Below are 25699 nucleotides of genomic sequence, written 5' to 3' on the forward strand. Positions count from 1 at the left end.
TGGGGTGTTGATCAGAAAGGAGTCTGAAGTCAATATCTGGGAAGATGTTGGAGAAATGAGGTACGAGAGAAATGAAACTTTGGCAATCAGCTAGAAAACATGCCCCTGCAAAACATGGACTTGAACATCTGACCCCAGTGGAGCAGACAAAATGTGTGAGAATGTATTACAAAACAACGGCCCATTTTACTTACCTAATTAGCCCATGTAGAAGCCTGAACCTCACCAATGAACTTCCTGAGCCTGACAAGGTGCAAAGTGCAAATAAAGTGTGTTTGGGTTTCCCTGTTTCCTTATTTTTTGGAAATCTTAAGAACCAGAGCATGGCTTTCAAGACGCATTATAAAGATCAGCTCTGTGAAACGGAGTACTCATATTAGAAAACCTTAGATTTAACACAGCCTTTTCAAGCTACTGTTTGATATTTTGTCAACAACAGTTGTCTGCACATGGATCCCAGTCTCTGGTCCTGTCTCTTTGCTTCTGCTTCCCAGCCCATGCAGCAATTGCAGCACTGTGGTGTTTGGTATAGGGCCTTCCATGGCCAAGGTCATCTCAGCCTGGACTTAGATTCTTGCCCAGAACATCTGATAAAGAGCTGTTAGAGCCATCCTATCTTCTCAACCCACAAATCTTTGAGATGATCTGTAAGAAAAGATGCCCTCAAACAGCTCTATAAAAAGTAACTCTTTACTTCATAATTGGGCCATCAAGATCCCATACCTTGTTGTCCAGACCTTTCATTCTCTGTATTTATGCTTCAATCAGATTTTTGATAGGCAATTTATCTAAAATAATCTGAAATATCTTTGACTGCTGTTTCAAGTGAAAACAGTGTGTCCTACATTGAGACAAATTTTGTATTCAATGTCTGAAATACCTGACAGGTATTATGCCCTGCTAAGAATGATGATAAAGCTGAAAGCCTGGAGGCTTCACCATATACAGTGAACTTGTCATTTCATTTGCTTGGTTTTACTTTTGAGGTTTTATTGGAAACATGCTCAAAACCCAGGAGATTCTGAGGTTACTCACTACCCAGGGCCTCCAAAAGGAGCCCTGTCATCACCAAAACTTTAAAATTACACAGGTTCAGAAAAGAAAAAAAGGGAAAAGGACAATCCAATGAGTTTTACAGAACTGCTTCTAGTGTGCTGCTTACCAGAGTCCAGCCTCCCTGGTAAGTGGCCAGCTCTAAAGACAAAAAGTATAATCCTTTGACAGATACTGAAAGGAGCACAGGTAAATCAGCTTTTTTTCTCGCCCCTGCCTCTTGGAATATAGTTAACATTTAATGATAGGAAATATTCCCATATTGGGGAAGGGAAAAGTAGGAACAGAATATTGATGACTGTGACAGATTATGATCTGAAAGCATCAGCAATATTATAAATATGATGCAAATTGCAAGCATTTGGTACAGAGGGGGAAAACGCATTGATTTTCCTTATTCTACACTATGCCTGTCACTAAAATCAATGGACATCACATACACATACCAAGGAAACTACAATATGGAGCATTATTTATGGAATAGCTGCTTCACATACACATCAATTACAACACCATAATGGCTAGAGCTGCACCCAGAAGACAAAACCACGTATTACACGCTAAGTGATGAGAAGCTGGAATTCCTGTCATCGTTTCACCACATTTTTCATATGCTAAAGGGACAACTAATGGAAGCATTTTTGTACAGTTTTTCTTCTTTCTTCCTTTTTCTCATTTTAGGAAGCAAAAAACATATAATCACTACAAGCCACTGATTCCACTTACAAACTAAGTCATTAAATAACAGCTACTGGCAGTTATTTTCCAAAACAGCACTGTGCAACATATATTAAAGCAAGCACACCAAAACATCTGAAATTGCCACTGGTTTGCTCAAAATTCTAGGGATGTTAGAGAAGCTGAAAAACAGCAGCATGCAGAAGTCAGTATCTCCAAACTTTCGGTGGCCAGAAAACACAAACCCATAAGCACATGCTTCCATTTTACAACAGCCAGCAAAGCTGTGTCAGCACTGGCAGGAAAAGAAAAAAGCTTTAGAGCTACACAGGCACCTCTATAATTTTTGTATCTCAAAATCATGGCATTTCCAATAGAGGCTGCTTTTGATTCACCATTTGCTTCTACCACTCTGTTTCACAGTACTCTGTCTCTCTTACTGTTAACTCTTGAAAGAAACCTTTCAAAGATCAATTCAGGCCATTAGGATTCTGGATGTTAAAATTGAATTTTTCTGTTCTACTAGTTGTTTTGAAAGGCTTAGAAGTGATTTGTGGCAATCAGCATAAAGGGATTTGACTGGCAGAGTTTAACTAAGTGACCTAGAGAAGGTTCATCAGGGGAAAATTGCTAAAATCATAAACTGAATGGCAAACAGAGCTTTTGTCTGTCTGCTCTTAAAACAAAATAGGTTCTTTTAAATGTGAAAATCATTCTAAAAGCTTCTACAGGTAGTCAATGAAAAGCATAGAAATGCACAGCATAATCTTTCAAATAACACTCTGCAATAGTAATCAAACAAAAAGAAAGGATCAAGCATCACAATGATTATTAAACAAGTCTGTTGACCTCATTCACACAAACCTCAAAACCACAGCTGCCAAACTTCCCTCAGGTAAAATACATGAGATGTAGCTGAAACACCGTCTGTCTTCCTGTGGAAATTATGGCTTTTTCCCCTCTCATCTCTTTTGCCTGACTGCTCTTTCCTTCCCAGTTTGCTTTCTCAAACTGCCTTTCTTTGCAACTGACCTTTCTCCATCTGCCTACAAGTCGCGAGCCCAGCTGGAGGGTCCATGCCACACTAGTGTGGCAGTCAGTGGTGGCAAGGGAGGGAAGCCTGTGTCATCCAGCACTGTTCCAGAAGCACCTCCAGCAACAGATGGGCAGTGGGGAGGGAGAAACAGTCCCTGCTGAATGTATGTAGCACCAAAGATACCAAAAAAAGCACCCAAAGGCAGCTCTTGGTGAGAGCACCATGGAGTTAAGCACTGTGTGTCCCCATTTGACATTGTTTTTCCTCTGTTCTGAATTTTTGGGCTTTCATTTGCCAGCTCATGAGAAAAAAATAGTTAGCCTTTTTTTTTTTTTCCAACCTCCACTTATGTGAACAATGTTACACAGATCAAAACTAGCCCAGGTAAAAGATCTATTTATTTCTTATCCTGATGGTGCAGGTTATTTTGTATGCCACTGCGACACTAATTGCAAGGCTCTTGCTTTAAATCCCAGACAATCTTACCACCCAGACAATCCTACCACCCTACAATTTCCCAAGCCAAAATTATTACCTTCCATCCGAACACAGCATCTAACATCAGTTTAAGGCTATTTCAAGTTAATTTATTGGATATTAGTAGGATAAAACTTTTCTCTGTTCAAAACTACAGCATATCATAGAAGTAACTTTTGTGATGGTGCTTCAACCTCATATATCCATCCACCCATTTATTTTTTGTTTTCTCCAGATTTTCTGGGCTTTTCACCATTCCTCTGCAACTCCAATTTACTGTTGCCTTCAAACAGAATTGACGTGTTAATCTTCTCAGCCTTCAGACCAGTTATACGATACAAAAGCACTCAAAGTCACTCATATTTTAGTCTACAAAAACCTACTACACTTTCATACTAACAAGTTTGTATGAATACAAGGTCTGTTTTTTTTTCTTTTTAAAATCATATTTGTATCTGTGAAACTTTTCCTATCTACTGCTCAATGCTATTCTAACATAATAATGGTTTTATGTAATTAGTTTGCCTGTATCTGGTAATTTACTGTAGCTTACACACTTTTGTATTTATTGGAGACATAAAAGGAAAAAAAACAACATTTGAAATGCCAACATAAATGAAATTTAACACAGAAAACTCAGAAATTGTTCATTAATGGTAAAATATGAGGTTATGAAAGACTGCACACAAGTCATTCACTCACTGAAATACTGCAGAGACAAAGGGATTTTTGCAAGGCATGTACAAAATTATATACCTCATTTTAATACAGGACACTGCATTAGCACCTTGCAAAACAAACCTGCACTGAAGCCACCTCAGTCCTCTGCTCAATTACTCTTTGTAAACATTACTTTGTTTCTTTAGAATATCTATCTTTGCCAAAAGACAAAAGGACCCTACCTGTGTAAACCTACAGTGCTAATGTAGACATTAAACACCTAATCTGACTATACTAAATATTAAGGTCAGGAATTACCAGTTACAGAATTTAAACATGATTATTTACATAGTAAGATCCAAATCCAACGTAGAACCAAGCTGTGTTTCACAGAAGTGCAAGCTATGACTCCTTGCTGGCTCACCAGAGTATTTTCTGTTAGTTTTGCAGTGACCTTTTTTATTTGCTAGAGACCTAAGTTGAATGTTATAGATACATTTTTTAAACTCTTACAGAAAACACACTGCAGTACTGATTAAAGCCAACGATGAAAGCTTCTTTAGAGAATACAGCATCTGGATTAATTTCATGATCAAAACTTGCTTGCTCAATTTCTTTTTTTTTTTATTCATCAGGGTCATTTAATCAGAAATCTTTACATCTTTTAATTACACACTGCTGATAGAATCAGCCTCAATTTCTGCATAGCTATAATTTAGAATTAAAAATTTTATTTTTTTAAAGCATAGTAAAGATTTTATCAGATATTAATGGCAACACCATCAGTCCAAACTAACTTTATTTTTAATAACATGAGGTAAGAAGAACTGCCATCTGTAAAAAATATTTATACTTCTTTCACAATATTTGTATAAGTTTTACAGAAATTTTGAATGAGTGCATAAACATCTTAAAAATGTATTTTAAAACAGAAATTAACTTTCATTTTTTAATTTATATTGTCATAAAAGGTTGTTAAGTCTTGTGAAAGCCTAAGAAATTGTTAAAATAACTGCTATTTACTTGGTCAAATGCTACAGTCAGTGGTGACACTTCCAAGGTTTCACTTATCTATCTTAGAAACTGTTAATTACTGCTAAAACACACAGTTGTGAAGCCCTTGCATGCAGAAGTGACTTACCAGCTGGCATGCTGCGGGTCAAGCTGTGCTAAATCAGGACGGGGGCCTATCACACATTTGCAACTGGCTTTAGACCCTTTTGTACCATACTTAGTTCCTGGCTCAGCCCAAAATGCAAGGAATATGCAAAAATCTCCACATACCTTCTCATACAGTCCAGCGCCCGAATAAAGAAGTCTTTGTGAAGCTGATGTTCATCCCTCAAGATGGAGCACTGCTCCAGCGTCACTGACATGGATGTCCGGTCTTTGGCACTTTTGCAACAGGTGAAACGGACTCCATTCATCTTACGGCAAATCTGAAACACATGCAGATGTCAAAAGATTGCTCTTTTCACACCTTGTGTTCTCTACGCACTACACAAACTGAAACTCCCACAGTTTGGCAATCACAGAATACAGAGAACTGAAGTATTTCTCAAGAAGAAAAAAGCTATAAAAGATAGTAATTCCAATGGCTACTGATGTGTGCCTTTGCAGTTAAATCTACTGTGGGGATTTTAATATTCTAAGGATTATGCTGGCCTGACACAGTGCCACAAAAGGTGAAAATGTGCTGAAAAAACCTGCAAACTTATCTTTTCACAGAACCATAGAATGGTTTGGGTTGGAAGAGACCTTAAAGCTCATCTAGTTTCAACCTCCTGCCATGAGCAGGGCCACCTTCCACTAGATCAGGTTGCTCAAAGCCCCTTCTAACCTGGCCTTGAACACTGTCAGGGATGGACCAGCCACAACAACATTTATAAATTTGCAGCATTAACACTCCACTAAAATAGAACCAAAAGATCATAGCTACTGCTCTATAGCCCATTTCCAATTTGTCCATATGACACATTTTAAAAGCAGATCTTCAAGGCTTTCACTAGGAGGACAAACGTACAAATAACCTGCTCATTGAAGGAAAAAAGCCTTTCTTTATTTTAAAAGCACGCTGCACAGTCTTGTACTGCAATTGCAGTCAAGTCTCTCTCCTGCCCACCCCAACACCACCCCCTCAATGAAGCAAGAAATTGGTGGTGGATCCAAAAAAATTAAAATCAAAACCAAAATCTACTACTCTTAGTCCTAAGCATTTTAAGCAAGTCACTAAAATGTGTGGACTACAGCTTATGAAACCATAGCATCCAAAATTCTGAACTTGAAATATAAAGTATTTGTGTTAGCCTAGACTATAAAAGGAAAAGTTTCTTCAATTTTTTCCTCATTTTCTGTGAGAACCACCCTATTCAATTAGAGCTAAATTGTCTGAACACCCAATTAATGCTGAAAAGCAAAGAAGAACTTCAGCAAGTCTTACCTCAAGCTCATGGACATAGAGGACAAACATCTTACGAGGGTACGGATTCAGACACATCTGTATTTAAATATAGTCCTTGTTTTTAAGAGGTAAACTGTTCCACTCATGACCCAGAACAACTAAAGTTTAACACAGATGACTGCCATGGATTGTCTACTTTCAGTGTACATTTTGGCACAATTATAAGGAATAAGGGAAACATATTTCTGAGGATAATTTCACACCTTAAGAATCAATCTGTTGTTGTGCCAGCCCATTAGTTTATGCTTTGGGTTCAAACAATATTTAACTAGAAAAAGAAAATTTTGAAGGAAAGCTGGCGTGCCCAAGTGTGGGTTTGCCTTTCCCCTGGTATAATTTGGCCTAAGTAAAGGCAGTACTTTTATTTGCTTGCTCCTATCCTTGGGAAATCATAGCTGTAACAGTATCTAAAAAGGAAATATGAGAATAGGGCATGCAATAAATTACAGCAATTAGGCTTGATCCTAAGGAACTTCCCAGCTTGGCTATCAAGGGTTTACTTCAGATCCTGCAGGGTGAAACTTCATAATCTTGCTTCAGCCAATAAGCACTTCCTTATCTGTTAATTGCATTAGTCTCAAAAGTTGAATTTTTTTAGATGATACTGTGAAAGAAGTTAACTGTTTAATTGAGGAGATTAATTCTCCTTACACTGTTTCTTTTGAAGTCCATGATTAATTGTGACTATTTGAAGTGAATGAATCATAAGAAAAAAACAGGTAATTATTCCAGATGAGCCTCTCATGCAGAGAAGGGAGACTAAATCCCAAACGTGGGCTGGCAGCACATAAATTGCTGGCTAGAGAGAGTCAGTTTTGAACTGTGAAGCATTCTAGGCACAATACGCAAATTACTGTACGCACAAACTTGTTTTGCATTGAAGCACAGTACAAAAGTCTCAATCATTTTAAAGTGGATTAAATAGAAAACAATCTGTTCACTTAAACAAATTATAAAATCCTTAGATTTGGATTTAAGAAGAAGCATAGGTTAACCAGATGGGCTGGTCCACAAAAATCCTCACAATGACGCAGTTCACTAAGTAGCAGCAGTTAAACAAAGTAAATAATTAAAACTGGCAAACAGTGATCTGATTGCTCTAGAATATACTCTATTTGTTTCTCGTGATCTAAGACAAAAGATGAAGGGGCAGTTTTGGAGATCAGAATATAGCATTTAAGTCTTTATCCCATTATATTTAGAATAAGAAATATTTGTGATACCAATTTGCAAAAGCTGACTTTTAGAACACAGCTGTATTCTCAGGGTCCCATTACACAAGGGATTACATGCAGATGTGGATACTTATGCATGTCCATCTAGAATCTACTGAAATAACAAAGTGATATCCATACATACTTTCCAATAAATAAATGTAATATAGTGCAACAATGTGTAAATCAATGAGTCATTTCAGAAAGTTACAGTAAGGTAACATGAGGAGAAGCAGAATACAGCGAAGGAAAAATCTGAATCAGTTTGAATGTTCAAAGAATGCTTTTTACCCATGAAATTGTTTCCAGAGAATCCTGACTAGATAGTAGAAGACAATATTCTATAGCCAAAGATTAAGGAAATTTTCATATAACTCATTTTACATTACCCTGTACTGATTTATCTTATACTTCTTCAAAAAGCAATGTTTCATAGTAATTGCAGAACTTGTACTATTAGAAAGGCCTCTGATTTTACTCACAAGAGATTTATACTGCAATAGCATGTGATAATATTTATGAACCACAAGGCAAAATGTTATTAGCAATATAAAAAATTACAGCAGTGTTATTAATACAAAGACATAGCTAATATTGTCTTGTTCCTCATGTTAATGAAGAGACATGGAAAATTTAATTAATATTTTTTATCAAATACTTGTTTCCCTTGAAGGGTATATGCATTTGAAAGTTCCCCCAAATGCATGGTCTTGCTTCAATTCTAGTAAATAAAGGTTGAGCCTCTACTTAGAGACACCAAGGGTGTCTATTCTTATTACATGGTTGAATTCCACATTCCTGAAAATCTTGAGCTCTTTATGAGTATCTAAGGTAATTTATTTGGTTGGGGTTTTTGTTTGTTTGTTTTTAACACAGAACTGGGAAACAAAAAGAAATTATGTAAATAAAGCAAAGTAAGTATCATTCGTTGTTTGATAAACATTTTTGTGTTCTGTGTCTGAACATCTGCCCTTTGCATATAAAGCTTATCAGTGCCCTTGGAGTGGCTGTCACAGTGACACTAGCTAAAAACCCCCATAAAATGTGATTGACAAGAAGTTGTGCTGATACAATTAAACACTTGTTTACAAAACATAAGTACTAAAAAGTTGAGTACAGCAGTATTTAACAAAAGGTAGAGCAAGTAATTATGTCCTCAGGAGTTATGGACACTAAACAATAAAAGGAAGGTATTTTGAATAACCAAAATTTATATTATCAAAGAATGGATATGATTTTAAAGAAACAAGAAAAAAAGTTAGATACTGTAGCTGAATTCTGTATTGTCTCTCCCATATGACGTGCTATGCATGATCATCCAAACAATTAATTCTGTCCATACTGGGGATGAAGGGATTCCTCTGCCTAAAACTGGACTCAGTTAAGCAAAAAAACATGCCCCAAACAATACATAAACCTCTTTTATCCTGTTATACAACTCACTGATATAAACGAAAATTTCTGCATCTGGAGCAAAACAATCCTGAGCAGCAGCACAGGACATGGACTGCCTGGCTAAGAGAAGCTTTGCAGTAAAGGGGCTGGAGGAAGTAGGGGACAACAAAGTGACCAAGACCTTCTCTCTTTGAATTCTAGCAGGTTCTACAAGTTAAGAAAGCAGGAAAATATAATATCTGTAATTTAACTGTAGGAAGAAGAGATACATGCATGAGTGGGATGAGAGCCCATCAGAATGGAAACGTTAGAGAGCCATTTCAGCCTATCTACTTTAATCAATGAGTTTCCCAATTACATCCTTAAAATGCATTGTGCTTACAGTGTCAGCAGGCATACGAAAATCATGTGAACACATATGAAACAAGAGGACTCACCGTCGCAGCCAGCCACATGATTTCTACATTCTTTCTCTTTTTGGCCTGGATATTTTGATGGAGATTTTCTAGCAATCCCTTTAAATCATTTTGTTCTTGAAAATGTGGTAGACCTGAAAAAAATGGTTGATGAGTAGAGAAATAATCAAGCATATAAAAATCTGCTTTGATGGGATGCATTTTTTAGGTCAAAGTATTTTGCTTTTGTTACATCTCATTTTTCTTAGAAAATGATGCTTTACTTCCTAATATAAGAAGAGGGTTAAACAACACTAAACACCACCACCACACCACACACATCCCCCCAGATTTAACAAAGGATATTTCTCAGTCTGAGGAACTTTGATTTTGAAATACAAAATAATTTCAGGTTTACTTAAAATCCAAAATTATACCTAATTGCCTTAGGTATGGCAGCTGAGCTGACATTTTATTATCATAGATGTCTCGTGGCAACTCAAGAATAAGCAATTTAATTTGCTCTTCTGTTTTGTGGGTTTGTTTTAATGTTACCTTTATCTTCATTAGTTTTGAAAATCAGCAGAAACAATCAAAATCTGCTTTTCAAATTTACTTCTTCAAGCCCCAAGCCTAAGATTTGCACTCAATTCAAAGAGTGAGGCAAGTACTAATGCAGGTCAAAATCAATTCTCCTAATGTGATCACAGCTGGAATGATCCCTCTTATCAACAGGCTTTTACCTTTTATCTGTAATGAATTCTGTAGTTTCCCCTATCCGTGATTCATAGTAAGAAGTAATTTAAATATACTCAAGAACTATTCTAAAAATGTCTAAGCTGCCTTACTCATACTGCTCTGCCAAAAAGAAAAAACTGCAGAAAAAGCACATTCAAACTAGTTTTGCAATAATCTTAATAAGGATTGTTTCATCTTTGTATTACAATTCCTGATCAGACAATTAGATAATGCAGAGCATATAAAAATACGTTACAACCTGCTAGACTATTATATTTACCTTGCACCTGCTTCTTTCGAACACATAGCATACAACGAGTTCTCTAAAAAGATGCTTCCAGATTATGGGAATGCATAACTAGGTAAGTATTTTATTGTTTCATAGCAGTTTTCCCTTGGTTCACAGCGTAAAATGAGTCATCTCAGAGAGATGACTTCACCACAGGTAAAGCAAGATTCTCCTAATTTATAGTATCAGCAAACGAGCTGCATCTTGACTGGATGTGATTGATCACTTAAATTCTTTGTGTCATAAAGCAGCATTAAACCATCAAATCATTCTTATAGATTATAAGGGGGAAAAGCCTGGAAGTACGTAACAGACTCACAGACTTTGTGTTGAAAATGCACGTACCGCTACATGCATTATTATGCTATGGAATAAAATCTTTGTTTGCTGGATTTCTAAACCTTGCATGTATCCCTCCTCTCACACGGGACAATGATGAACTGATGTTGCTGTGGGTGTTGGGTATCAAACCAGCAACACTGAATATCACTCATGACATGAGTTTCTTCATGTTTTCAGCTGTTTGAGTTCTAAACTGTTCAATTAATCAGGTACTACTAAACAACAATCACACATTTTTTCTACCCTTACTATCATTAGCTACTCCATAAAAGCAGTACTAATTTGGTGCCTAAATCAGTGCTACATTTGGTTGGCATTTTTAGTAGGAATCTTTCTGGAAACACATTTTTATTTAGTTTTCAGAGTTTCCTATTAGATAATTAAAGAGATTAAGAAACAGGTGAGTGACACAGTGCATATTCATCTAAAAGAAGACAAATCAGTGTTCAGTATATAGTTACATGCAGCTGAAGACTTTTAGTAATTGGGAAGACAGAGAAAGCTAGAATATTATTTGCAATCAGAATTACAGAGATGAAAGAAAAAACAGTAAAGGTGGTAATACTTTCATGGGAGTGGAAAATTGAATTCATTGAAATGGAATATATGAATGAAGAGCAGGCAAGTGAGGCTGCCTAAGGGTGGTGGATGCATCAGCCTGGCCAACAGGCTGTGAGTCCCTAAATTCTGTCTGGCTTTACAAGAACTGTTTTTGTAACTAAGAGCTTTCTGAGCTGGGTGAGTCCTGAACTTATTTTGCAGCAAAGATTTGGCATTACAGGAACCTATCTGGAAAGGTGTGACAAAACCATCAAGGAGCCATCAATGCTGAATGACTCTCACTTCACCACAACACCAGGGCTGCTGCCAGCTTGCATGGAGGGTTAGCTTCTTAAGAACATGAGCACAGAGGTAAGGAGACAGGAAAGGAATTGAAGTCCTCCCGCAGCTGAATGATTTGGAGAGCTTGACTTTGTTTTTCCAGGGAGCTGGTTTAAAAGACATGTTTCTCCAAGCCAAGAGTGATTCCAAGTGAGTGTCCAAGACTGATTCCATGCAATGGCAGGGCGCTACTGGGTAAGGCAATGGAACCAGAAGGTGCTTTGTCTTTTGTAAAAATTCGGATGAAAAACAGACTCAGATCTTAGAGGCAGAGAAAAAGCAAGAAGGCAATAATAACCAGAAAAGACATGATGAATTAGATAAGCGTAGTTCTTAAAAGCCTGCACAGTCTGGAAGAAGTCCAGGAAGACTGTGTGGCTCACTAATAATCCTTCTGCAAGAAGACAGTACAAGGTTAGTTTCTGTTACTGAAAAGTGGCCAATCCTATCTGCATGCAAATTTTTGCTTTTATATAATCTGAACCATTTATGAGGTAGCAAATCTACCTTAGACCTAACCCCAGATGAGGTTAGTTTTTCAGGATACTTTCTTGGCAGGATTCCCTTAAATTAATTACTAACTCTTGTATGAGTTTCTCTGTAGAAATCCTAGAAATCCTAGAGCCAGGGGTGGATGATGGGCATACTGGCCACTGTTTAACAACAGAACTTTCATTTCTGTCACAGTTATTAACATCTGAAAATTACCCTGAGATAAAAGATAAGTATATACACATATACAGTGACACACTAGATATAACTCCCAGTACATACATGTAGTAGATAATTTGCAAAACTAACCAACACAAGGTATGCTGTATAAGAACAGAAGCTTTGCAAGGGATTTTAACAGGTAGTATTCACCATGAGAAGGCACATGCAAATCCTGTAGGATGACAGGCCTTTAGATTTAAAAGATTCATCCCCCCCTTTATAAAAAGGGAAGGAACAGAGACTGAAATCCAATCTATTTAAAACAAGGCCATAAAATTTGCATCATTTGGGAATACAGTTTAGGCATTTAGACCACTTTAATAGGATTAGATTGATACAAATGGTCTTTTCAGTGTTTGCTTTCAAGAATCAGAGTAACAGACTCGTAATATTTATGATACCAAATTTCTGTAAAATTGAAATATAGGGCCCATTCTAATGGAACCCTGTTATTCACATCAGTGACATTATGATGTGGCTCACTGCTTGCATTTGCATCTGCCAGTTTCTCAGTGGTTTGCCATACCTTAATACATTTGCAAAATACGAATGGAGGGAATGACTGAAACTGATGAAAATTCCCACCAAGTATTTCTGTACAAATATATTAGGTACAGACTGTCCTCTACTTGAAATATCAAAAGGCATATTATACTAAGATTCAAAAGAGCTGTTTGGGGCATCATTATGCTCTTTCACTCTCCCTGTAGTTTCTGCCGTGGTGTTGGGCAATCACTACTGACTTCAGCAGGGCTGTGTACAGGCCATGTTCAGAGCGTTAAACTGTATGGAACAAGTTATGGGACTGAGGCCTAAATCTAAAAGCTGCACACTAATACTGTGGTAACATTACTTTCTTAGAATCTTCTATCTATCAAACCTTTTCAAAGCCATTTGCACATTGCATTATTTTGTACTTACAATCAGGAGGCATTTTTTCTGTAAACAGCTTGTAATATTTTTTTAGAAGTTCTAAGTTTTCCTGGTTAATGTTTTCCTGCAAAGTGGTATCTCCAAACCTATAAAAAAGCACAATGAAACGATGGAAAAGAAAATCCCAAACAAATGACCAAAACTAAACCAAAGCTAAATTATCCTTCAGAATGATTTCTCTGCATGCAGAAATCATAGAACCATAGAACAGTTTGAGTTGGAAAAGACCTTAAAAATCATCCAGTTCCAACCCCCTGATACAGGCAAGGACACCGTCCACAGGACTTTATTTTTTTTATTCCCCTCCCTTCCAGCACTGAATGTAGTAGATTTTGTCAAACATGTAGTTGCTAATCTCTCATATGCTTTGTAACTAATATTTTAATACTTCAGAATGAGGTCATTACACATGGATAATTTTTCCAAAATCATATGGACAGAGTAATCCATTTACAGACAAACATTCAATAAAGCACATATTTTTTTTATCTTCACAAATCCTGCATAAATGCAAGGGCTCTTTGTGGGAATTTCAGATGGCACCACAGGTTGAGAACAACATCTCTTACATCTCTTACTGCTCTTGCTTAAGTGTATTCATTTCTACCAGAGCAGGACAATATTGAAGCCACACAAGATGGAAGATATTCAAGTGTCAGGTGGAAAACCTGAAGAAATATTTTCTGCTATGGTCTGAGAATATTTGCTATAAATAGTCAAACATTACTTCTCTGGGCCCTTTCTGACCTAACACTGCTGAGCTGTTGGTTATCTTGGTTTCTTGTATCTGAAGCCAATGACAGTACCATTTCCGTGTTGTTGAGCAGTGATTTCACCATTAAGCTTTACAGAGTTATGACCTGCAGGCTAGCTGGCTTCAGTTGTCTTCATTTAAGCTTACTGTGGCACACAGACCTCAGCAGTTGCTTGACAGTGCTGCAGCTGGCTCAGGAACATGTTCTGGGCTTTCTTGCAGCAGCAGAGTCTGCTGGGAACACATCCCCTAATCCTAGTTATTCTGCACTTCACAGAAAATCCAGACAACATCAGGATGCCATTATGCTTACCCATGAACTGACCATAGCTACATAGGCAAGTATCTTTATCTACAAGATCAAAATTCTTGCAACAGCCAAGTTGTAGAAAATACAGGCTAAAAAAGAAATATATAATATAAATCTCCTGGTAGCTCTGCTGCGAGAGATATGAGTATAAAGACAGGAATGTCCCTTGGGCAGTTAGGACTCATCTCTAGAACAGCCTTGAAATAAAGAAAAGGGAGACAGAGAAGGAAATGGTGGAGTACAGAAAGAGAGACGTGGAAAGGTAAACCTCTTCAGGACAGGTAAGTTTTCTCTACCAGGCGGAGAAAAGGGAACACAAATCAGAAGATACCAAATGTACTGTTACATCATGCAGAAGGAAATGAAACATTCAAACACGCTAAAGAGGGAAAAGACTACTTCCTCAGTAGCCATGGCTGCACTGTCACATAAGAATATTTCTTTTAAATCAGATACATTCTCAACTGTGCTGTACTGAAGAGATGTTTTCATCTAAATAAAGCAACATTTTCTAGAAATTTATCACAAAATTTTCTTTCTAGTCTAGTCTCATTTTAATTTCCCCCACAAAAAATATTTTTTACCTAAAAGCATGTGCAGTGTTTCCAATCTCAAAGACAAAGGTGCAGCTTTAGGAGTTAAGCAGTATTTTGAATTAAGTCTAACGTTTACACCTGTAAGTGAATGCAGAAAAAACTGTTTCTGCATGGAATAATCCAACTTGACTTTTTTTTGAGAGAGAGAGATATATATTAGTATACATAGATTTATTTATAGATCTACACATATTATTTTTTCATTCATGGCTTTCTTTGTCCATAATGTAAAATCCCCACTGTGAACAAGACTACCAGTCTTCCTATAACGCCACCTGCAAGCCAGACATCTTTTCACACCAACTCCTCTCTACAAGCCCCCATATATCCAGGCTGCTTCTAAATCTTGTCAAATATTTCTTCAGGGCATTTGTAATGTAATAGTCCTTCCTGCCTATCCCACCCATGTATGCTGTCATGAACTTGCTTCTTCGTTCCTGCATACTCCTCTGCTTTTGGAGAAACCTGTTGTGTCCCAGTCACAATTGTCATGACTGATTTTTTTGATGTTGTACCCTATCACCTTGGCCATGTCACTCCTCTCATAGCATCACTTTTCCCTTCTTAATGCCATCAAGTATAAGCCATTTTAATTTTCAAGAACGTTTCAAGTTCTCTAACCCACTACTTGACTTTTTCAACAGTAAAATGCCAGGTTTTACCATTTTATGATTCAGCCTATGTCTCTCATTTCAATTTTCTATCTAAATATTCTCATACATCACCACTCACAATTTAGAGAAGTTCCCCACAGATATCCACAAAGATACCTGATGGCATTCCTTAGAAGACTTCCTTAAAAGACAAAAGACTACTTTTACTCTGCTGTCTACATAGAACAGGACATGAAACTCCTGCTGTGTTTAACTTCTTGCTTACTGTCCAGTTAACTTCTTTTTTCGCTATTTCACTCTATTTCCCCAGCTACACTTGCTTTTGAGTTTGTAGTGAATGCAATCTAATGATAAATGTCTCTCCGATGCCCTGTTAATAAAACCAGTTAAGGAAGAAAAGAAAAAGTAGCTGTTCATTATTGACGTCTGCCTTGCAGTTTTAGGACTGCACAAACTTGATAATTAAACATCATGGACAGATAACCTTCTCTTGGAAAACTAACAGGCTGCTGAAACTTTGACTTTTATTGTGCTAATTAATTAGTTTCCAGCAATCTTTTCAGAGGATTAATATTAGCACATCAGAACTATAACATTAGCCTTAACGTTTCTACAAACATAAAACTAAGCATTCCCTATTACTAACTAACACTCCTCAGCCCTGGGAAAAAGCCCTAAAAAGTTGTGAAAAATGATCTCTTTCTAGCTTATGACTTGCCCAGCATCTTCAACTCCGCTTCTAAGATAATGAGAATTTTCAATTTTCAAACTCATATTTGAAACAAACTTCTACATCTGTGAAATAGAAATTAATTTAATATCTGTATCCAGAGGAAACTTGGCATTGGCCGTGTGAAACGCACCCCTGCATGTGGTCATATCTTCACTTGGACTTATCATTATTTTGCATGGCTTCATAGCTTGTGCTTATTTCCTTTAATACATTTTAAAATACACACCAAGCAAATGTGAGATGGTCCAGCAACAAGTAACAAAACGTTTATTTTTAGTCCTGGGAGATACCCTATACTAGCACAGCATACTTGGATAGAAAATGAAACATGGTTTTCTCTTACCTCTCTGCAAGTGTTTGCTGTTCATTGATTCCAACATTAAAGAGTACCGGATACATGCGAAGTAGCTTTCCTTCTTTAATCTCTTGTGGTAGCAACTCAAACATCTTTGCTGGAAGCTGGACCTCTATAACATAATGTTCACTAGGAAAATAAAAAGATGAATAAGGATGGGCGTATCAATTAGTTTGCTTGAAATTATAGCCTTCCTAAATTATAGAGAGCATGGAGACTTATAAATCAGTCCTTCCCTTTTCCCCTTAATTGTTTCGAAGCATAAAATGTGATGATTCAGTTTGCTGGCTTTAAGAGGATAACCGAGCTATATGGAAAAAAGGCAGGTAAATATAACCACACACTCCTGATAGCGACTTCTTTACTGAAGTGAAAATAGGACTAAGGATGAAAGCAGTAAAACATCTTCAGCTACGAAAACATAAGTGAGAACTCCTCAAATATTAAAATGCATCCTAGTGAGTTACCACAACTCCCTTTTGGAAGTCATGACTTGATCCTGTATCCACTCTAAATGCAATATGAGCAAAAACCTTTCAGAAAAGCTCAAAGCAAAATTCCCATTTTCTTCAGCAGCTGGATTTTCTCCCTGGGGATAGAAAGCACCACCAGTAACAAAACTGACTCTGTGAAGATAATAACTGAAGGCTCATTACACAAACATGAATCCTATTTTAGGAGAAGAGATGTAATATAGAACAGCTGTGGTTATATGTTTGTGTTTGGTCTGATTTTATGAAAAACATGTTATTTTGGCTGCCAGTCTAAACTCTTATTATATGGAACCCTCAAAGTTGAATTTGAGGACTAATGACTGACCCCACAACAGAAACAACAGCATGCTGTTAACTTGAGGTTTATTAGGTTTCTTTCAATTATTAGAGCAATCAGTCTAATAAAAGAGGAACAGACTAGAAGCAAATCCATTTGTCTCCATGATCTGGCATTTTAATCATTCAAACATGGCCAACCGATAACGAAGACTGAGGCTTTCTCTCCGGCAGAGCACATCTGGTGTACCACCAAGAAGGAAGAGTATTACAGCAACAGAAGGGAAGGAAGATCTACATCCTACCTACAGAAACCAGGCCTAGAAAGTCACACAACTTCTGCATGTAAACTTCAGCTAGTAAAATTTTTTGCAGCTATTAAAAGAAATCTATCATGAAGTCACTTCAACCCTTATTTTAATCAATCACATGCTTGCTAAGAAATTAAAATACAGTCTGGATTTCCCATGTGTAGAATTTGGGAAAGAAGACTCAGAAAACCTTGAAGAAAAGAGACAGTTTCTGCACTAGGTCTGACAGGCTTGGCAAACTGGAGGGATGAGTGGCACTATCTCAGAGCAGGTGTTCGGATATGTATTTTAGCTTAGAAGAGTTCATGGTTGCATTTGAACCTCTATACTGTCCACATATCTGAGAGCAAAATATAATAGATCCAGTACAGACTTGTGACTGAATTGTAATTACATGCAACTAGGGCAACAGCATATGCCTTGGTTCTGCCTTGGTACAGGTTAGAACTAATGTGTAATCTCTGAGCAAATGCCAAATGCTCCCTACTGAGGGGGGTTCTCAGTTTTCAATGGAGGATACATGCCTTAGAAGGGGGAAAAAAATAAGTGTGTGTGAAGAAACAGTTTCATTCCCCAGATAAGTCTATTTGGTTTGTGTTTTGTTTAATTAATTCACCTGTGTGAAAGAAATAGTGAGTTAGCAAGGATGACAGTAAAGAACTCAAATGACCTTTGTATAAAAGCATTCATTCACAGGCTGCATGAGAGCTCTCCTAGTTGCTGTCAGGTACTGCCAGGAGATTTTTCTGTGATGGAGTGCTTTCATGAGGTTGAGAAGAAATGTTGGTTTAGTCTAATTCGAAGAGCATACACTGATGAACCAAAATGCCACCAAATCCTTGCACTGCTACATTTCACACCCCCAAATCACTACAAAACTTTCGGTGTGTGAAAGAACATTAGGAAATGCTGTCCTTTAGGCATGATAAATTAACATTGGTGTCATTTGAGAGCCTCCCCTTGCCCCCTCCCTTATTTTTTTCTTCCTTTCTTTTGAAACATTTTTAGAAGTCTCACAGATAATCCGTGGTAACTCTGAAAAAAAAACCAACGAACTCTAATTGCACAATGAAAACAACTCATTTCTGATCATGTAAGTAAAAGGCTCCCAAGCTTTCACATTGCTGCCCAGAAATGGTACTGAAGTCAGGTGGGCAAAAAAGAAAAAAATAATTCAAAGTACTGAAATCTGGAAGACTTGCTTGATCTTAATTTACTGAAGATTTTACAGGTCCTGTGCTTCTATTTAAACATTAAACACTAATACAGCCGTAAATTTTATTGCCATGTCATGTCTGTCTTTTTGTGGCTAGAATTAGTGCAGAGATACCATCTTTTTTCAGCATGAGATGAGTAAGGTAACTACCACTTTTTCCAATACGAAGGAAATATCAGTACATAATTTTTAACATTCAACGATCTCTCAGGGCAACCAGGTGTAGAAATCCAGCATGTTTAAGAGAGTAAATAATAAATCATATCTTTCTGAAAAAATTATATAAATTTTGGCATTATACACTGTTTAAGAATATCCCTTTCTTTGATTTTATTTGCCTTATTCTCTAATATTTGCTATCATTCCATATCAAGGCATTTATATACACCTTTGCTTTGCAACAAAAAAAACAATGCACACATGGTCAGTCACTGCATCTCAGCTGGGAAGTGTTTACCTACCTCTTCTTTTATCTGAGTGATGACTTTTTAGATCATTCCAATGTGGCTGTGAAAGTGCTAGTCTGATAGCGGGCTTCATTGAAAACATGGTATCAAATCCTGCAGTGCCTCAAAGTTCAGATGTACAAATACTTTTATAAAATTCTTCTATAGAATGTAAGTATAATAAAATACTACAATCTAATGCTTATAATAATAAAAGAACGTGAGCACCTGAACTAAACTTCACTTTTCGTGGATGGCCAGGGTCAGCCACCCACATCAGCAGGTTAGCACACTGATAGTCAATGCCACCACTCTTTGGATTGATTGTTTGTGTACATGGAATCTCAGTCTTAAGCGCTTCCCCAGAAAAACAATTGCAAGTGAATACTCTGACTCTGCAAGATAAGAATTTGAATTAATCTTCTGTCTTGCATTTCTAGAGTCTTTCGGCCTCATTTTATTGAGCCACACCATGTAAACAAGCCAAACGATCCTACACACTAATTAGAAATAACTAAGTTTTCCACTGTCTTCTCTTTTTATGCTTGACTTCCAATGTTGTGTGATAGGAGCTGTCTCACCACAGCTCTAACAAGAATGAGGCTCCTACGCATAAGCTTTTAAGATTTTAATTTTTTTTTTCCCTGATACCGATTCCATCCAGTGAACACCTGCCAGTAAGTACAGTACAGCAATCACAGGCAGTAACTCTTCTTCCTAAAGACTGACTACTCCATCAACCCAGAATGCCTCAGGCAGCTCAAAACTCAAGTCTCTTTTCAAGCCAGGACCTCCTAGCGTGACAGTTCAGTGTACTGCAGTAATGGCAGCAAGCCAGTAAATGTAGCTGCTGGATTTTTCAAGCTTTTTGACTGCTGTAATCTGCAAAGGATGTATGTCTTCTGTTTTACGTACACATCATAATTATTCTTAATTATTCCCGATGCATTGCCTATCATACTCCGGCCATCCTGCTATTTATTTCAATCCTTTCTCAGCAGGCCCATAGAATAAGAGTGAATTATCCCAGATAATTAAGTAAATCAGTGGTGAAAAGCCTCTTCAGAAGAAACACATCTTTTCTAAAAGTTCTTGCTTTTAGCTGAATTTAATTTACGGTCATCTTAAGAATAATGATACTACTAAGGAAGTGATTTCTGCAAAAGTAAAAACATTTGGAGCTTCAGACTAGAATAATACCAAAGATAAAACCCCAATTCCTCCTGTGTAACAACCTATTAACCCTCTCATAGCCATAATTCATGAAGTTTATGTCCTGATATTCAGCAGTGCTTATGCGAGATGCGTAATGTACCAGTGGCTTTGCCCAGGATTTTTGAGGTTGCGTATGTCCTGTGTGGTCTTCAGCAACTAAGATAGGCTTCATTTTTCAGAAGTTACCACTAGGTTTTGGTGCCTGAGTTTTTCAGTTTTTGTCTTAAGATCATGAAGGCCTAACTCTTAGAAATGTAATTTCATTTGTCACAATGAAATACAAGTTCTGGAAACCTCAAACCCAACGTTTCTTCAGTTAGAGGCCACTTTTGTAAATACTGACCTTGTCACCTCTCTTTGAATCAGTATGAAAAACACAACAGACACTCTGCATGACCCAGACACTGTTTTGATTAATTTGTTTTAATAATTGGAACTTTTAGCTTTTCATCAGGAAAGTAACCCAGAACCCATTTTAATGCTAGCTTTGCAAATCACTACTACCTCATTATATCCCCACTCACCTCATGAAAAGTAAAACTACTGCACTTTCCATGTAATAGAATTCAGCAACAAGAAAAACACTATCTGGGCTTTTCATGTGCTACAGATTAAAATACATGCCATGGGCTCCAGGAAACAAAATTCTTACCGCCTTCCAGTTATGATAGGCAAAAAATCTTCTGATTTGGCTTCGATGACTTTAAACATTACTTTCTGCAAATCTGAAATTCCCACAGCCATGTCTTCCAGCATCCCTGCTTCTTCACCTATATGGAAAGATTACAGAGGCTCTTAACAGAGTAGATATATCAGTCACTGAATAGGTTAGAGTAAAGCAATACAGGGATTATATGTTCCAGTCTGTGCTTCTAAAAAATCACAGTCCTAGATCTACATTAAAGTAATCTACATAAAAGCAAACTGATTTTTAGAACTGCTGACAATTCTCTGTGGCCTAAATGATAACTATGAGTATTAAGTACCACTGAAAATCAGGCTGCTCTGTATGTGCATACAATAACCTCAAAAAAAGCCTCTTTTGTCTATTCTGAAAGTGTTTTTAAAGACCATCCTACTGATGGAGGACAAAGGTTTTGAGAATAACAAGCATCATGCAAAAGGGAGCCTGATAGCAATCTCCAAGTGAGGATCTGCAGTTGCCTGTGCATTAAAGAGCTGCACAAATGCTAAATCCCTACTTCGGTCAAAATCTCTAATTTGGGGAAGGATCCAATACATCCAGCATTTTAAAACATAAGGTAGTTTCTCCCTCCAAACGTTCTTTTTAATAAGTATCAAATGATGACATCTATAACAAGCTAGGAATTAAAGAGCTTTCAAGCTATCTTCACATCAACAATACTGGTGTGTTCAGGGCAGAGGCTAATAAGAGTCAGTAACTGTTTAAGTCTGCTGTTTGGATTAGCTTTATAAACCTGCTTAGGTCAAACGCCTCTACAAATGGAGACAGGTTTTATTAAAGCCAAAAGTTCCACTAGCTGTACAGAGGAAGAAGTCTCCTGTATTTAAGATGATGTTTTTCAGCACTCTGCATGGAATAATTAGTAGCTAGTGTTCTCAGAGGAATTGAGAATAAAATGAATGAGTAATTTTTGATGCAGAATTGACAGCACAGTATCAATGACTTCAACCATGCTATTATATGGAAGCCTACTGTCTCCTAAGGATAGTACTTGTTGATTCGTAAGCCAAATTACTGGAAGCAGAACAGAGGTTAAAATAAGAACCTCCTGGGTAAACTGGTCTGAATACATAAGAAACTTTGTCCAAGAACAATACTTACTATATGTACTAAGGAGTCCTTCATATTGCACAAGCAATCCAACAGTATGAAGCTGCTGTAAAAATCCTTGATCATGCAAACCTGTGTGCAGTTTGATTATAAACCCACAGACCAATCCAGCGAGCTATAAAGACAGTGAAACCATATGAAATCAACAGATGTACTGTTATAGCACAGTTGAAATGAGGCTTGCTATCATTATGAGCAAAAGAAATAATATTTAGATATTTGAGGAAAACAGCATAGATATTTCTGTTCAGTGACTACATACATAATTTCATATTAATATATTATTGAGGCATTTTTTGGTGTAAAAAGCAGTGAAATACTCCCTTATTTTACATTAGATAAGCTTCATTTATTTGTGGGGTTATGTGCTATTTACACTGACAGAAGCAAGACCAGAATGTCCACTGGCAGGCTGTAAACACGTAAGATTGTGAATTATGATGGATTTGAAAGCAGTTAGACACCCAATGCAACTGAATCTCCTTGGCAGTTGCCCTCTAACTCTTTAATTATGTTGGGAAAAACATATAACTTAAGGGAGAAATTAGATGAATCATTCAGAGAAAAATCTGTCTGGAAAATAAGATCTACAGAAGATCAAAAGCACTTCAGTTATTAAAAGAAGACAAGTCTGAGAAGAAACATACTAATAGTCTTCAAACACATAAAATACTGCTACAATCTGATAACAGATAACCTGTTCTTCATTTCCAAGGTAACCGAGGTAAAAAAATACCTAACTTGAACAGCAGCAAGCTAGGTATTATATTCCAGGCTATATAATATTCCTGGCTAGACACGAGAACTTGACCTACAGGTGAGGATACTGGCATATAATCTAGGAAAACTAAAAATAACTTTATGGATCCTTCTTTGTGAAAAAAAGAGGACTAGGTAACCTTTTCCGGTCCATTGCAGACCTTCTTAACTCAGTGATACAGTTACTATGGATTTCCATCTACTATTATTTTCCCTATCACATTATAACATAATTAAGTGGATGTAATGGCAAATATAGGAAAAAAAGTTGTGTTAAACTGAGAAGAGGAAAAAAAAAACCAACAGAAAATCACAAACACTGGCATGAATAAAATGCTTAATTATAGCAACAGTAGGAGATAAGTGACACAAAACAACCTACTGCTTGACTAAAGACAATGTCTCTTCTTAGGGTCAGCATCAAACACTGTGGCAAACCACAGGCAAGTTCCTGGAGCAGAACAAATGCCATTGATTGCTTTGCCCTGGTCACCACTTCTCCCATGCAGTCCTTCAGTGTAATCACCAGGGGATATAGCTGCTCATACCAGTCACCTAGAACAAGATAAAATATTTGTTCCAAAACAGAAAACTTGCGATTACAATGCTTTTCAGAATGAAAAGAGGGCTGCAGTGGCTGCATAGATTGTCCTACATTTTACAACTCTGCAACTCTATCCTAACTGCTGCAGTACAGCAAAGAACATCAGAGGTGTTGGAGGTAGAAATCCAGCATACCACCAAGACTGAGGCTAAATCCTTTGCCTGAATCCAACTATATCCTGAAACAATGACTTTTTAACAGACCTAACCTCTCTGTAAAACTTGCATTAAAGTGTCATAAACAGAGCATACAGGGATACACATGAAAACACATTTAGCACAAGATGAATACTGTGGAGATGAAGATTTCCTATTGTTTCCAGCACTAACAGCTTGTTATCTAAACAAACAGAGTACCACCAAAAAACAGACGGAAGAGACTATAATTAAGAAAAAGTGAGTGCCAGAAAGCAAAACAAGAATAAACAGGTATCTGGAAGGGTATTATCTGTTTGATATATAGGCTGGAAAAAATGTTAACGTTCAGGTCACATTCTTTTTCTTTTTAGCCTCTCTTTAGATTGTTCTCTTTAAATATCTAGATATACTGAACTCTTTTTTTTTTTTAGGTACTTCAAGTGGAGAGATTTAGGACTTCTGTCATACGTTTTGCTCTATTAAAATACATGCTAGAAATATCAGGAAACATAAGCCAGTGAAAATGCTTGAAAAACAGGACTCCTTAATATATTACAAATGAAATGAAGTGATGTCTAGGAACGGAGGAAAATCGAAACAGCTTACTCTAACTTGCCTAATTCCCAAGCTGTTCCTGAATTTTCCAGGACTTAATAAAACCATACCTGCATGGTAGTTGCACATAGGTTTGCCTACCTCTCCAAGCTGATCAAATGACAATAAAAAAACCACCCTCCTTGAGAATCTGCATCTCAGTTTCATTGTTACAGTTCAAAATAAAAGAGAAAACAACACTGCAGAAGAATCTATATAAAAATAGGGAGTGTAACTGACAACACAGTCCATCGCTTACTCATATTTTCTGTAGATTAGTGTAATTAAGAGTCAATGATAATTAAAATCTGTTCCATTTAAATTGTAATTAGATGGAAGACAACAGTACATTGTTTCAGGTAACATTCTGAGTCAGGCCAATGAAATACTCATTAGTTCTGGAGAAGTTCTTTAGGCAGGAAGACATAGCTGCCTGTTGCAAAGTCAATTTGGCTATGCTCCAGAAAAGTAGCTAAATTAATACAACTGTAGCCAAGAAGACTGGATAGAACTTTGAAAGCCAGGAGAAACTGAAAAAAAAAGAAAAGAAAAAGTGCAGGAATGAGGAAATAGGAACAAGGACAGAGCAGTCACAGAGAACAACTTGAGTTCCTCTGCAAATAATGTTTTTGTGATCAGGCAACATGCATTCTAACACAGTCATACATATTTAAATGTGAGTAATACAGACTGAAGAACCACTCGCAGTTATGAATTTAGAGCCATCATGAACAAAATAGAACATAAGCCATCCCCTATTTCATGCTCCAGCAAAAAGAGGTGATCTTATACATGCCACTGACTAAGACAGCACTTACACGCCATGTGCCAAGATCTGGTGTACACATTTTAAGGAGACTGCTGAAAAAAACCCAAGAGCTTGCAAGACTTAGAGTAGTTTAATCTCTTTAAAGCCTATCAAAAAGGCTGAGCAGCAACTTGATGTCCCCTCTTCATGAGGAGAAAATAACAAGTACTAACAAGGGAACAAAAGTGAAAGAACAACCAAAGGCCAGAGGCTACTGTGAGACACAGTCAATTTTAGAAATAAGGTAAACAAGAAGGTGTGACATACTGAAAGTCAGACTAGACAGACCAGACAATTTAAACTCTCCTTTTGAGTCTTAAATTATAGCAATTTATTAAATTAATCAATAAATAAATTCCAAGGAAAGCAACTGCAGCAGAACAAGATCAAAAGA

General features: G+C 37.0%; 1 protein-coding gene across 11 annotated transcripts in view; it reads right to left on the minus strand.

Annotated features, from left to right (window-relative positions):
• Positions 1 to 25699, minus strand: part of INPP4B (inositol polyphosphate-4-phosphatase type II B) — a 311298-nt gene that overhangs the window by 24871 nt on the left and 260728 nt on the right. For all 11 annotated transcript variants that reach the window (XM_057419340.1, XM_057419328.1, XM_057419376.1 and 8 more), the window contains 7 exons: positions 23545 to 23717; positions 22395 to 22518; positions 21240 to 21357; positions 16618 to 16758; positions 13256 to 13353; positions 9412 to 9524; positions 5189 to 5343 (listed from right to left, as the gene is read on the minus strand). In XM_057419340.1, coding sequence (XP_057275323.1) covers positions 5189 to 5343; positions 9412 to 9524; positions 13256 to 13353; positions 16618 to 16758; positions 21240 to 21357; positions 22395 to 22518; positions 23545 to 23717 — 922 coding nt within the window. The remainder of the gene's footprint in view (positions 1 to 5188; positions 5344 to 9411; positions 9525 to 13255; positions 13354 to 16617; positions 16759 to 21239; positions 21358 to 22394; positions 22519 to 23544; positions 23718 to 25699) is intronic.

The sequence above is a fragment of the Pezoporus wallicus genome, unplaced genomic scaffold, assembly GCF_028554395.1.
Source record: "Pezoporus wallicus isolate ANWC-B61680 ecotype Strahan unplaced genomic scaffold, APGP_CSIRO_Pwel_v1 contig_6597, whole genome shotgun sequence".
In the NCBI taxonomy this organism is placed as follows: domain Eukaryota; kingdom Metazoa; phylum Chordata; class Aves; order Psittaciformes; family Psittacidae; genus Pezoporus; species Pezoporus wallicus.